General features: G+C 34.9%; 1 protein-coding gene across 1 annotated transcript in view; it reads right to left on the bottom strand.

Annotated features, from left to right (window-relative positions):
* LOC149071665 (sodium channel protein para-like) overlaps positions 1-14,331 on the bottom strand; it is a 197,167-nt gene that overhangs the window by 47,893 nt on the left and 134,943 nt on the right. Inside the window, exons 14-18 of the mRNA XM_089247738.1 lie at positions 13,964-14,029; positions 8,825-9,117; positions 4,174-4,347; positions 1,298-1,473; positions 347-521 (exon numbers count right to left, since the gene is read on the bottom strand). Coding sequence (XP_089103864.1) covers positions 347-521; positions 1,298-1,473; positions 4,174-4,347; positions 8,825-9,117; positions 13,964-14,029 — 884 coding nt within the window. The remainder of the gene's footprint in view (positions 1-346; positions 522-1,297; positions 1,474-4,173; positions 4,348-8,824; positions 9,118-13,963; positions 14,030-14,331) is intronic.

Raw genomic sequence — 14,331 nt, 5'->3', positions numbered from 1 at the left:
CCCCGTTAACTAAAATAAAATTTGCTATGCATAAAATTCTGGTTCTGTGGGTGTTGGATATCTGGGTGTTGAATAATCAAGCTTATACTGTATGCCTATTTGGCTTTTCACGCTACACTCTCTTGCCTAATGCCTTTCACATCAACTTTATTATATTAAGCTTTTATACATGAAGTGCACATATCTATGGAATGTTTTTAATGTTGTACTCAAGAATACGATAAGTCCATGAAACTGAAATGGAAATATTTCTTATTATTCCACAATCTTGATAATGGGATGGTGAGTTCAAGAATTGGAAAAAAAATTGGATACATGAAACAACAAAATATAAAATTATACTCACCACAAGGTTGCCGATAACAACTGTAGCTAAGAAGAACGGAATGCACGAATACTCAGAAACTAATATACAACCCCACATGGATTCAATCCACTCACCACATAGCACACGAAAAACAATCATAAAAGAGTGCATGAAGTCCTTGAAGTTCCAATTTGGAACTTTTCCATCAGGAAACCTGAATATTGGGAGGGCAAGAGAAGAAACTAATTAGAGAAAGTGGATAGAAAGAAAATAAAAGTGTCATGAAATGTAAAATGCTTATTGAAACATTAGTTAGCAATTTGATATAGCGATAGCATTAAATCTTCCCCCTTTTTTTTTAGCACTTTTTAATAGCAACAATGCTTAGTTGTTGTGAAATAAAATATTTACATTGCTTTGAATAAGTGCATTTACATTTTACATGTACTTGGGTCATACACAAGCCCTCTCACATAGTAAACAAACTCTGCACGACAGCGAAAAGCAGAAAAATATACACCAGGGGTGATAAGCTATGCAGAATGCACTGATGGTAGTATCACCTGGTGAACAATTAAGGAGAGCGATTATTCTTCCTGTTGCCGTCATTGCAAGCATAGACAGCAAGGATGAAAAGTGGAAGGTGATTATCACGGCCAGCGATGGATGGTGTGGTTTTTTGTGGGAAGAGATACATTGAATTTAATACATTGAAATTATGCAAGAGCTGAGGTTTGATTCATTTTGCTGCATAACCATGAACAATCTACTAACAACTACTCAAAATTGATTTCAGAACTTAAAGTCGAAAAGTTGAACCCCCATCTGTCATATACAAAGTTTGTATGCTATTACATGGCATGGCTGTCAGGTAGCTTCTTTGTCAGTGTGTATTGCATTAAAAAACTATTTGATGTCATTAATGAAAAATCATTAATTTACAAGGAATCTAATTTACAATCATTAGGTTACAAGGAAAAATCCACTCACATATATTTTTTCTCTTCATAATTTTTTCCAAACAATTGCATTCCCATAACTGCAAAAATGAAGATGATAATACCCAAGACAAATGTCAGGTTGCCTAAGGCACCCATAGTTTTACCCATGATGGAAATCAAAAGATTCAGCGTAGGCCACGACTTTGCTAATTTAAAAACTCGCAACTGAAAATAGAAGAAAAAAGAAAAGAAACGGCAACAAAGAGTAAGGAAAAATATTCCAGGCAAAAAATACTCATACAAATTATATTCATGAGAGAAAGAAAGAGAAAGATCTTAACACACATTTGCACAACACACATCAAAAATTAAGGTTTGAAATACATTTGATGCTACGAAAAAACAATTTAAAAGATTCTAAATTAACATACATTGCTGTATTTAATGCATTGTAAAACAGAACTCCTTGCAGGAGCATGTCATACATGGCAAGATTCAAAGAATGTCTCACTGTTGCAAGTCTTGAGCTGCCAAATGATATCATAAACACTGTATTAAACATACAGTAGTCTTGATAATCTGAGGCAAACAGGATGAGACCACCTCAGATTACTTGGATCAAAAACAATGGAAAATGACTTTCAGAGGTGCGGGGGGTACTCCCTGTATTTATTTTATGGTAAATATAAGTGATAAAAAGTATTTAAATGTGACGTCCGTCAAAGGGTTGGAACCTTTCAGCCTTTCAATCATATTTTGTCTGTACTTACATGGGCCCTTCTAATAGGCCATAGACATAGCATTAAAATAGAACTTATTTTCATTTGATGAAAAATACTTGTTCTAATTTGTTTTTTCCGGACCTCCCTATTTGTGTCTAATTTCGTTCTTCTTGTTCTTGATTCACCAGTTTAATTCATCACAGATTATGGCTGCTAAGACCATGACCTCCTTGGGCTCCAGTGGTGGTGTTTCAATACAAATTCAAATTTTTATTGTATTTTTACACTACAAATTTATAATAGAAAGTCCTCTGAAAAATTATGACCTGGGGGCCCACCGAAAAACCAAGCTTCCTCCAGCCTCAGACAAAAGTTCTATTCAAATTGAAATCAGAGGTGCCAACATGAAGAAAACATTGGCGGGGGGCTGAAAGTTGCTGGTTGTCCTGTATATACGGGATGCAAGCGCATGTATAGGAGAGGGGGGGGGGGACTCAGCCACCACCTCCTAGAGATAGAAGGCCTCTGCACTGTTTGCCATAAACGTCATTCAGACTACCTAGCAAGTTTGCCACATTTTGAAACACAGCATCCTATTTCGTTTCTTCTTATTTTGGCGTAGAATCTTCCTAATTGGCTCACAAATACCGCTTAGTGATTGGATGTAGGGCATAGAAATCGCCAATTCTGAACCCGATCATTTCTTTTCCTCACAACGATGATACTGGCATGAGCAGGGAATTTTTTCCCCTGAATATTTTGAGGGAAAATGGACTGCTTACTCAGTAAGTAGTCCATTTTCGTCACAAACTGAGTGCGGAGGCCTTCTATCTCTAGGAGGTTCTGACTCAGCCCTCTTACAAAAATTATTGAGGGGGCCTCAAAGGACCTCAGCTACTAGGTTCCGGCACCTATGACTGAAATTACTCATATTCATAGGAAGAATGAAAAAAAAAATTTTTGGTGAAAAATCGAAAGAAGCGCTTTTTAGACCGAATTTCACAACATTCCAGCACCTCTGATTATCCGAAAGCTCAAACTTTCTAGACTCTACTGTACCTATTTCCTAGTAAATTGGCCTTTTTCCTGTTCTTATACTTTTGCTGTAATGCCCTGATTTAACGAATCACAAGAAATGGACAATTTTATTTGTTAAATCAATGTGAAAATGATCAGGAGCATTAACACACCCGAGACGCCAAATTGTAAAAACGACTTTCTTTGGGATTGGTGTTACAACTTATCTCTAACAAAAATTGAAAAATAATAATAAATACATAAACTTCAAAATAAGTACAGTATGAATGAGAAAATTTCTTGATAGAAGATTATTAGGGTATGTCCAACATTTTTCACCAAAAATTCTGCCCAAATTTTCATTTTTCCCTCTAACTGAAAAACATTTTCATCTTCAGATGTGACCCGCCATTCTTTACTTGTCAAGACACAGCAAAGTTTAAGTAACTTCTCTATACCACAATCTAACATGTAGACAGCATAATGCTCTATGGTATTGGGAACCAATCGGCCACTGAAAATTTCCCTGGCACACTCTAAATGGATTTATTGCTATCTTTCCTCAAAAAAGGAACAGATTCCTACTCCCCACTTTAGTTTGTTTGTCTCTAAAGAAGAGCTGAAGGTCAAATCCAGGGTCAAGTTAAATCTTCAGATTGTAGTTTTGAGTGATAAGAAATAAGAAAAAAAAATTAAGGACAGTAAGAAAAAAATAGTTATATCAAGGATTTTTATCCGTTAAATAGGGGTTTGGACTATTAGTCAGAATTTCACAAAAATATTCAGTCGGGGTCCAACCATATTTATCATTTGTTATCGTTATAATTATTTTACTATTGTTTTTATAATTTAGTCTGTTTTTCCCCCATGCATAATTTTTATTTATCCATACGAACACTTGTAATTTCGTGTGTCAGAATGGCTTCGTGATGTGACCTGACAGCAGTTATCACATGTGTCAGAATTTACTGCTGGCATGTCTTTGCACCAGCAAACTATTAACTTTTACCTGTTGATTCTCCACCCCCCCCCCCATTCCTTCTAGACTACAGAAAAAACTCCACATTTTCATTGGACATGTACAAGTACGCTGTTGAGTGAACAAATGGTTATAGATTATAGAACCACAAAAATATGTTTTAAAAAGGAATAATACATATTAAAATTAAAAGATCTTGGCACTCACCAAACGAAAGGAACGTAACACTGAGAGACCACTAACACCATCTAGCATGAATTCCATGATAGACAGAGCAACTATGACGAAATCAAACACATTCCATCCCTCTTGGAAGTAGAATTTAGGACTTAAAGCAATTAATTTTAAGGCAGCTTCGATTGCAAACACTGCTGAAAAAAACTAAAGAGAGGATGCGATCAATTATATCAACAGCAATAACCAACATAGAGGGGAAAAAGGCACAATGGTAATTACTAACACTGCAGAAGAAAATATCTTGCCTGATTAACGAAATCTAAATTTTAGACACAACATATTGAATTGTGAAGGACTCTTGTCAACTACTAATGATCATTATTCATACAGCACACTATTATTGTTCACAGATGTGTTGATCCCAAATTCACATATCATAATGAATAATATCATATGGAAAGAATATCTTTTAATTATCTTGAGATAAAATCACAGTAATAAATCCTATCAATGAAAAAAAAAAAAACTGGTCTGGGTTTCGGTAACAGTAAATAATGCATATTGATAACAAATTTATTTTACTTACCTCAAAATAAGATGCTTCAAACCAAAATGCTCTTTTTTTCCTTCGCAAAACAATTGGCAAACACTTAATCAGTTTAATAAATAAAAACATTTATTCCTAAGACAGATGGCAAATGGGGGACGACAAAAAAGATGAATAAGTCTAATTCCCTTGTGTAATAATAAAGTAAAACTGTGTTGATTTCGAGTGCCTCAAATGCGATCTATTTCCCACTCTCCATTCTTTAATATTTAAAAAAAAGGAATGATCTTCAATGGAATTCAGATTAACTTATTTTTTTATGGAATTACAATAACTTATTTAAAAAATCTTTCCATAGTTTTTATCATCAGAAATTTGATTTTAAAAAAAAATTATAATTTTTATCACATTACGATTAATAATGTGAACTACAACAACATGAAATCAAAATCCATCTTAACACAATAAAACTTTGGATTACGGGTGACTTGGTTTACGATTGTTTTGCAAGAAAAACAAAAATTTTTATCCAATTCTTGATAAACAAGCGATGTCTCACAATTCTAGCAATTATTTTGCATGAATTTTGTTTTGGTTGGAAAGTGATACCTTGCACCATGAGTAGTACATATAGAAGTCTCCTAGACCAGTGTTCAACCTTGTTATACCTACTATTACTACTTAACTGCACATGCATCTCACACACATTCCTATGTGGAATTTCTAACAAATCAGTACATGTAAGAACATGTTGTGTGTAAATTTGTGTCCCCTAACTTATTCACATTGACAGAGTTGTACTTCATTTGTGTTCTAGCTGGTGCTGCCATTTGACTTGCATTTTTTGAAGTGAAGATGGTAAATGCTTGAATTTTCATGTTATGTAAGTATGATGTAGGCCTGCCTGCTCTGTGCGGAGAGACTTTTTCAAATAAGAGGCCAGCTCACAGACTAAGTATCATGTTGAAGGTCTACCTGCTCTCGATTTTTTCAAATGAGAGAGACTGGCTCACACTTCAAGGCACAAATGCAAGATAGTTTCCCATTTGAAAGAGTCTCCCCTTATACATCTACAGAGCATTGAAAACAGTTAAAGAATTTCGTGGACCAACAAAAAATAAACATAAGAAATAATTTACAGACCAGTGAAAACGAGAGAAATAATTTGCAGATGGAGGAGAAAAAAAAGATTATAATTTGCAGACTGGAAACACATAAATGAGTTGGAGGAATAATTGACAGAACGGCAGAACACAAATAACCTATTCAGACCCAGTATGCACAAACAGGGGAGGGAGGTGTTTTTCTTGCTGTAGATACATATATTTTTTTATCTCTGGGAGTTCAGCCCTAACTTCAACGATAACACACACAATCATGTAAGTCAGGGCTGAACTCAGTGAAGTTAATATATATATATATTAACCTGAAGCGATAAAAAAAAGCAACTCCTTCATCCCGTTTGTGTGTACAGGGTCTAAAAGGCATAAATTGGAGGGGTAATTTGTAGACCAACTGATGGCAAGAAACAAAAGAAAGAGACAGTATTTAATTTTTTCAATATGGGTTTGAATCTGACATTTTTAGCAGTTAAGTAGATTAGGAGGAAGTTTTTGCATGCTGGCGCCAGTTTATGGACCAGTGGTTGAAGAACACTGTCCTAGATGGGTAACAGAGTAAAACCTGTCTTTGTAACAGAAACTGTATTAAGCAGAAACCTATCTTTAACTGAAAAAACCTCCATCAGATGATTTAAATGGTGAAATACATATTAAAAAAAAAAAAACCATTAAATGTGACCTGTACAACCCAAAAACTGAAAGGAAAATTGTATCTGTTTAATGAAAAGTTAACTACCTGACAAAGAAACCAAATGGATCAAGAGATCATACAAAATGTTAAAGTGCACTACTGAAAATTTTTGATGCAATTTCCGCTTGCCAATACGAGTTCTACATCATCCACCCCCTGCATTAGCAAAAACCATTCCAGTACTTTTTGTGATTTAGGTAATCCATGCAGAGAAGTAGGTGCTTCCAGAAATTGTAACAAAATGTTTTAGAAAAGTTGGTGTTTCCTACAGAAGAAATAAGTGCAAGGATAAGTGTGTTGGATTTTCACTTTATTTGCAAGACTTACAAAATTCTGTGACTAGAGTGCTGAGGATCACATTAACAAAGTCGGCAACCTACAAATTCAACGGCGCACCTTAAGTTAATTGGTCCTTGTCCAAAAAAAATCAAATCAAGCACATTGTACCTGACATGGCAGATATGTATTGACACTCTCACGAAATATTATAGAGAAATTCAAAAAGAAGAGATAAATGTCACAATTTTAGAAGAACAGAATAGGGTGAAGCTTATGCAGATTGTCAAAACCATGAAAGAACTATAACTATTTAACCGTGCATGCACCTTGTACACATTCCTCTGCAAAATTTCTAGTGAACCGGTACAAGTCTGAATGTGTGTTCTGAGTACGTGTGTCACCCTAATGTATTTATGTTGTGAGAGTTGGAGAACTTTGAAGTGAAGATGTGAAATGTTCTTGTTGGTGTTGCAATATGTCTTCCATATTTTGAGATAAAGATGTTAAATGCTTGAATTTTCGTGTTATGTAAGTACCATGTTGAAAGTGTGCCTACTCTCTGAGGAGAGACTTTGTCAAATGAGAGATCGGCTAGCATTCACACCTCAAAGTTAGAATGAAATGAAACCACAGAAAACAAAATTCAGACCACCACTGTGATTCAAACCTGGATCCTCACGATGAGAGCCCAGCACGATGCCTACAGGACCGCATAACGGCAGAAAAACTACTAAAAAATTTTTAAATTCATTTAGGAAAAAGACTTTCTGGATATTATGCCGAGGCACACTTTGGAAAGAAAACTTAGTTGTCTCCTCCAGGAAATGGAACCCACATCCTCTTGCAAACCATCATCATATCACACTTTTATAAAAAGAGAAAACTTGTGTCCCCAGTGTATCGATTATCATGTTTGCCCAGTTTGCAAGGGAACCCAAGTTCAATTCCCAGAGAAAACGGCCAACTTTTCTTTCCGAAGCATGCCTCCACATAATAATCAGGAAAGTCTCTTTCCCAAATGTGTTGGAGGCTAAGGAAAAAAACATTTTTCTTTGAAAATTTAGTAGTTTATTACTTTTTTTTTATTGAATTCATTACTTATCATTCAACAATGCAAATAGTTAAGAAGTGTAATGTTAAAATAGTAATAAAAAAATGTATCATATCAGATAACGTTGCATAATTTCACACATTATATCAATTAAACCTTTATAAAATGGAAACTTGTATTCAACAGAAATGTCTTGGTTCCTGCAATTTCGTTAAAGACTGGTTTTACTGTACGTATCATCAAAAATTAAATACACAGGATCTTAATTTGCATACAGTCAACAATAGTTATAACGACCCTACATTATAGATATGACTTCTCCCAAAGAGTAGGGCTGGCAGGGTTCCAGACTGGGGGCCAGGACGATTTTCATCATTTTCTTTTTTCCCCAATAGACTATGAATTTAATTTAGGAGGGTTTGCCATAAAACTGGCCTGGGGTCCAGCCAGCAGCCTAGTGGCCCTGCTACTAAACCACACATGCACATCATCCCCATTCCTCTGGAGAACTTCTGATGAATTGGTATATGTTGGAAGGTGCATGGAAGGTAGTGAACCTGACAAAGAGATTGTTTCTGTGTAATGCTTGACTTACATTGTTATATGTAGTGCTACCATTTGCATCAATTTTTGTGACTAAATTTACTATACTAATTTTTCTAATTGTAAAGCAGGCACAAATCCTGCAGCACGGCTACTGCTACATGATTTGCGGCCATAGTGACTATTCCGTTAAAATTACACACAGGTTTCGTATAACAATATCCCAAACGTTTTCCTTTCAATATAATGTCTGTTTTCAATAGATCTATATGGATGGGGCGGGGGTATCGCTATAACGAAAGTTGACTGCATAAACTACTACTTATTTGTATGTAGAGTAAATTAGGATTAGCAAAATGTTATATATGTCGATTACTAAAAAATAAAACAGAAACAAGGAACTCGCTAAAAAGAAATAGAGTTCCATGCAGATTATACTTCACACTTACGCGATTTCCATTTTCGAGAAATGCTGCAAATGTAGGATGCATCGCATGGTGATCCATAGCCATGAACAGCGTATTGACAACAATGCAAATGGTGATGAAAAGTTCCATGAATGGATCATTGACAATGACAGAAACAATCTTCTGAAAAAATATCCAGCATCTACAACAGTCCCAGACACAGAAAGTGTCTACAAACTTGATACAACATTCCAGACACGCTGCCCGAATTCGGTCTTTCAACCGGGGCTTCATTTCCTCGTCTTCCCTTTCTGTAGGAAAATAATAGACAGACACTGAATAATGTTTAAGTATAGCCATTCTTTAGCCTCTCTTTGTAATTGTAATCACGAGGCACATCAACAAGACAATCACAAGTAGCAATAGAAAGGCCATGCAGTACAACACGTGGTGGCAGAGCAGCTGAGGAATTTCTCACATAACAGCAAAAAAACAAAAAAATATACACACATTAATATCTACACACAAACATCTCAACTTTAATGGTTTGTAAACGTTAGAACAAAAATTCTATGAGTGAATTAATTAACTTTTTGGTTTGAAATTCTGAGACAGCTTTTTGCATATGTTATGGTGAAAGCCCAAAGACCAGTAAATCCTTGGTTTCATTGGCAAAACTTTAGCTTTATCGAAGCAAACTGATAAAAGTCTAATAAATGCTCATGAATGTTCTTATTTCGAGCTTTTGTAAAATTAATTAGCAAAACAAATCAGTGAGAGAAAGAAAAAAGCTATTTTATTTTTTTATCAATGATTGAACAAAAGTATGTTTTTACGAATCTGTTATTGACCCTTTGACTGTGTTGCTCTCAAGCAAAAAAAAAAAAAAAAAATTGGGAGATTTCTTATATTTTTCAAGTAGAGGCACTGCATATTTTCAGCTAGTTCTGGCATTGATATGCTTCGAAGCAACTCCTAAAAATTCCACATTAATGTTTAGGAGTTGCAAACATTTTTACTTGTGAGCTGTTCATGAAATTTATACAATTACCAGCAGAATGGCTCAAAGATACAAGTGTCTCTTATTTCTTGACAAGCAAAGAACAATTTTTGACCCTTTCATTTCAGAGGGAAATACCATGTCATGAAGAAATATTATTATACATTCTTCAACAATAATAGAAAAGTAAGTTGGAAACTAATAAATGACATTTTTAAACTATTCTCTCTCAACACATTAACATAAATCATACAAATACAGTGTGTTCCCTGAAGTGCAGTAACCATTCCTTTTCCAAATACTGACATTATTATTATTTTTTGTCATGCAATAGCATTCAGGATATACCTCACATTTGCTTAATATAATATTTCAAAATTTTTCTCCTCTGGCTTTTCAATTAGAGGGTTAACTAACCATCACTTATTTATTAATACTACTACTACTTCTCTTAACCCCTTACCTGTGATGCCAGAAAAGTACAATTGAAAAGTACAAAGAGAGATATAGACAGCTTTTTTTCAGCCCAATATATGCAGGAAACATATTTTCTTTATATTACGCCAAAGTGAACTCAGAAAGAAAAGTCATTTGGTTTCTGTCTGGATTCAAAACCAGGTCTCTCTTGCAAACCGGGCAAACATGCTCACAGGGTCCTGTCTCCAGTGGTGTAGATTGTAGCATGCTTGCCTGGTTTGGGAATCCAGACAGAGGGCCTGGGTTTGAATCCAGACAGAGACCAAATGACTTTTCTTTCCGAGTTTCCTTTGGCGTAATATCTGATATATATATATATATATATATATTTATCCCAACTGGAGGCTATTTGCTGCAGTTAAGAGAGGCTATATACCAATGCCTCTCTTAGTTCAGCGCATCATGCCACAGTGAATGAAATACGGAAGGCAGGGTTGTGTCTCCAGTAGTGTAGATGGTAACATGCTTGCTCAATTTTCAAGAGGGTCTGGGTTTGAGTCCCGAAGGAGACCCGATGACTTTTCTTTTGAAGTTCACCTCGGCATAATATCTAGAAAATATCTTTTTCCTTAGAAAAGTACAATGTTCGCGTGATGAAACTACTACTTTTTTGTGATGAAAAAGGCCAAATTGAGTTTTTCTTTTTTATTGGTCGAGTGGTTATAGTCCGGACTCGTGATGCGAGGATCCGGGTTCGAACCCCACAGTGGTGGTCGGCTGAAGTTGGTTTTCTGTGGTTCCCAACTTCAAGGCGCAAATGCGAGCCAATCTCCCCGTTAAAAAGTCTCGCCACAGAGAGCAACAGTCCTACAACGGTAAATCATTCAACCATAACACTTCACTCATAGTTAGAAAAACTGGGGGCAGATGACAGCACTACACATAACAAGCATTACACATAAACAAACTTTACGTCAGGTTGCACTACACGTACACGCACATTCCCGCATGTACCGATTCGTTGGGGGGTTCCGCGGGGGGATGGGGGTGCATGTGTGGTGTAGCAGTAGTAGGTAGGGCCTCCAAAAAATGGCTCGGGGATCCATGATGTTCTTAAGTCAGCCACCTCGTTGGGCAATTTGCCTGTTGTGGTGTCGTATTTGTATTTGTATATTGATACAATCCTCAAAATTAAATTTGCGGTGGGGGGGGGGGGAGAGAAGACTTCAATTTTTAATGCATTTTTCCAAAACAAATACCACAGTTAAAGGATTAACCATACATGCACATCGTACACATTTTTCTGCAGAATTCATAGTGAATCAGTACATGCCGGAATGCACAAGTTGAATGTGCGGCCCACTATAACAAATTTATGTTATCAGAGTTGTTCTTTTTTGACTAATTTATGACAATGTAATTAACTATTAAACAATAAGTATTTAGTATATATTATATTAATTATAATTATTAATTGATTATAAATTCTATGAGTAATAAAGCCCACGCATTCCGAAAAGTTTATTAATTAATATAATAACAATGCTTAGAAACATATTCATTTTAGGCTTTTACCAGTTTGTTAAATTGATCTACCAGTCTTTCGGCTTTTACCATTACACATGCAGTTTGCATACACTTTGTAAATGTTTTCGTAACACTAGAAAATATATGCAGGGTGTCCACTCTTATCGTTGTCCAATGACTATTTCATTGGTTTTAAAGACAACTTTCAACGAGAACAAATGTTTCAAATGATGTCACCCATAAATGTGGGAAATGAGCAATGTCTGTAATTATTTTTGTTTTTGAAATAACATGATCATCATGTGTATTCCCAAGAGATCTTTACGATCTGTCCAGGGAATTTGTTAGTACGTTAGTAGACATCCATGCCCAAACCTCCTTTTTTAAATTTAAATATCTCAACGAATTTCACTTAGAGACATGGAAATTTTTTTGTAGGAAAGACAAGGCAACAACTTTCAAACTGGAAGCTAGAGGGCAGGTGGGACGTATAAAAATTTAAATTTTGTAATATTTTTATTAATATATATTTTTTCATTTGAACAGCAAGCATGTAAGATGATGGGCGACATCATTTCCAAAAAAAAAAAAAATTCTAATTGAAAGTTGTCACTAAAACCAACAGTTCAGGTAATAGCCATTGGACAGTGGTAAGATTGGACACTACATATTAAAGAAATAACACACTAAATAATTCATACTCTGACTAAAAATTTGGGTAGGCATAAAATGATCCATATAAATCTGGATTTCATTCCCATGGGCAATCTTAATCTCATATGAATTAAAATATTGGCAAACCATGTAAGTTGCTGAAAAGATCAGATCAATCAAAGCTATCATATATGAACTTTTTTTCTTTTTTTTTATGCCAACAAATTACGAAAGCATTGGCAAGCGACCAAGAAAATACAGGGTGCACATAATTCTGATTTTTCCGTTTTGAGCTGTCTAGTTATGAATATTCATCAAAAAGCTGCAAACGTTTGGAAATGTCTTTATAAGAAGACGGTAAATGTCTTTAAAGATGGTAAAAAAATTCAAAGAAAGAAAAAAAAATTGATTCAGAAATTTACAACTTTATGAAAATTATATTTCACTTGCAAATTTTTGATTGAACTGAGAGCTTCACTGCAGAGTATCGAAACATTGTCAGCAGATCAGTTTGCACATTTCCATTTCCTCACTACTCAAGATTGTGTTTTGCGGTTGAAATTCTTTTCCAGCAATAAAAGCTTTGCAGAAAAAAAAATCATTTGAAGGGGCTTAGATAATTCATTACATATCTAGTTTAAGATGTTAACAAGGTTTCTGTTAAATAGCTATGGCTGCAGACAGCTCAGAACAAAAAATAACCTCAATTATATACACCAGTACAGGGCCAGTTCTTATAACATTGTTCTTCAAAAAACCTTTTATTAATCATTTTTCTTTTTTAAAACCAATAATAAGATATTTTGTGTACCAAATAATTAAAAATATTAATGCACGATTTAAAATAGACTAAAGTATGTTAAAACAGCTGATAAAATCCTTTAACACCTGCAATACCAACCAAGTACCCTAAATGAATTTTACGTCATTTAATATTGCAACTGTTGTTGTTTAAATACAATTGACAATGTGGTCTTTCAGCTTTTTTGAAGTAAAATAACAGATTCACTGATCATTCAGGAAACACATCAAGTTATATATTTTAGCACTCAGAATGAAAGTCATTAGTCAGTTATTCTCATGCAAAACTGGTTGTAAAACTTATTTGAAATCAAAGATACATGATGTCGCATGAATTCAAGAGTGAGAACCACAATATTGGTTACATGAAATTATTTAATATGGGAAAAGAAAATAATTTGAAAAAAAAAAAAATCACACACACACACACGTAAGAAAGCCATTTCCGGTCAAGATGCAGGATGACTGCACACATACACAAACACTGACAGTTAGGTACATTAATTTCACAGAGGGATTCATGCAACAAGAAAGCTGCTCTGCCCCATACACAATATTCAGCCACTACATGAGCATGTGTGCACATCAACAACATTAACATCATCGATAAACATACAAAAAAACATTCGTTTTCATAAGCTTGTTAAGCTCAACAATTGACACAGCACAACCACTTTTTCACATACATACACAAAAGTGACAGTAAATGACAGCCAACATAACACTAACAACCACCAACCGCTACCTACAGATGCGATCTGTCAGCGGTTTAATATAGTTACCTCTCTCACTTTCTTTACTTTGGCGGCCAGCTGCTTGTTCGATGATATCATTAACAACCATTAAATCTGAAATGATAAAGTAACAAGTCACTCTTAATAAAGTTCACATTTTCTAGTCTACCTTTTCTTCTGACACGCAGCTCCATATTTAACTGCTTCCCTGATATATATATACATGGGCAGGTTATCAATTATTGTAACCATTACAATCTATCGCAATTTGAGATCACACAGCTGAAACGCCAATTTAACAAATCAAATAAAGTCAACATTTTTTATTTATCAGATAGAAGAACATCGTTGTATCAAGTTCAGATTAACACAAATATATGCACAGGAACTTCTGGAAAAAGTTGTTACATATAAGT

The sequence above is a fragment of the Pholcus phalangioides genome, unplaced genomic scaffold (assembly GCF_987345545.1).
Source record: "Pholcus phalangioides strain wild (caught in Gottingen) unplaced genomic scaffold, Ppha-v1.0 ptg000018l_1, whole genome shotgun sequence".
In the NCBI taxonomy this organism is placed as follows: domain Eukaryota; kingdom Metazoa; phylum Arthropoda; class Arachnida; order Araneae; family Pholcidae; genus Pholcus; species Pholcus phalangioides.
Note: the sequence above shows the minus strand (reverse complement) of the source record. Positions and strands in the feature narration are given on the sequence as shown.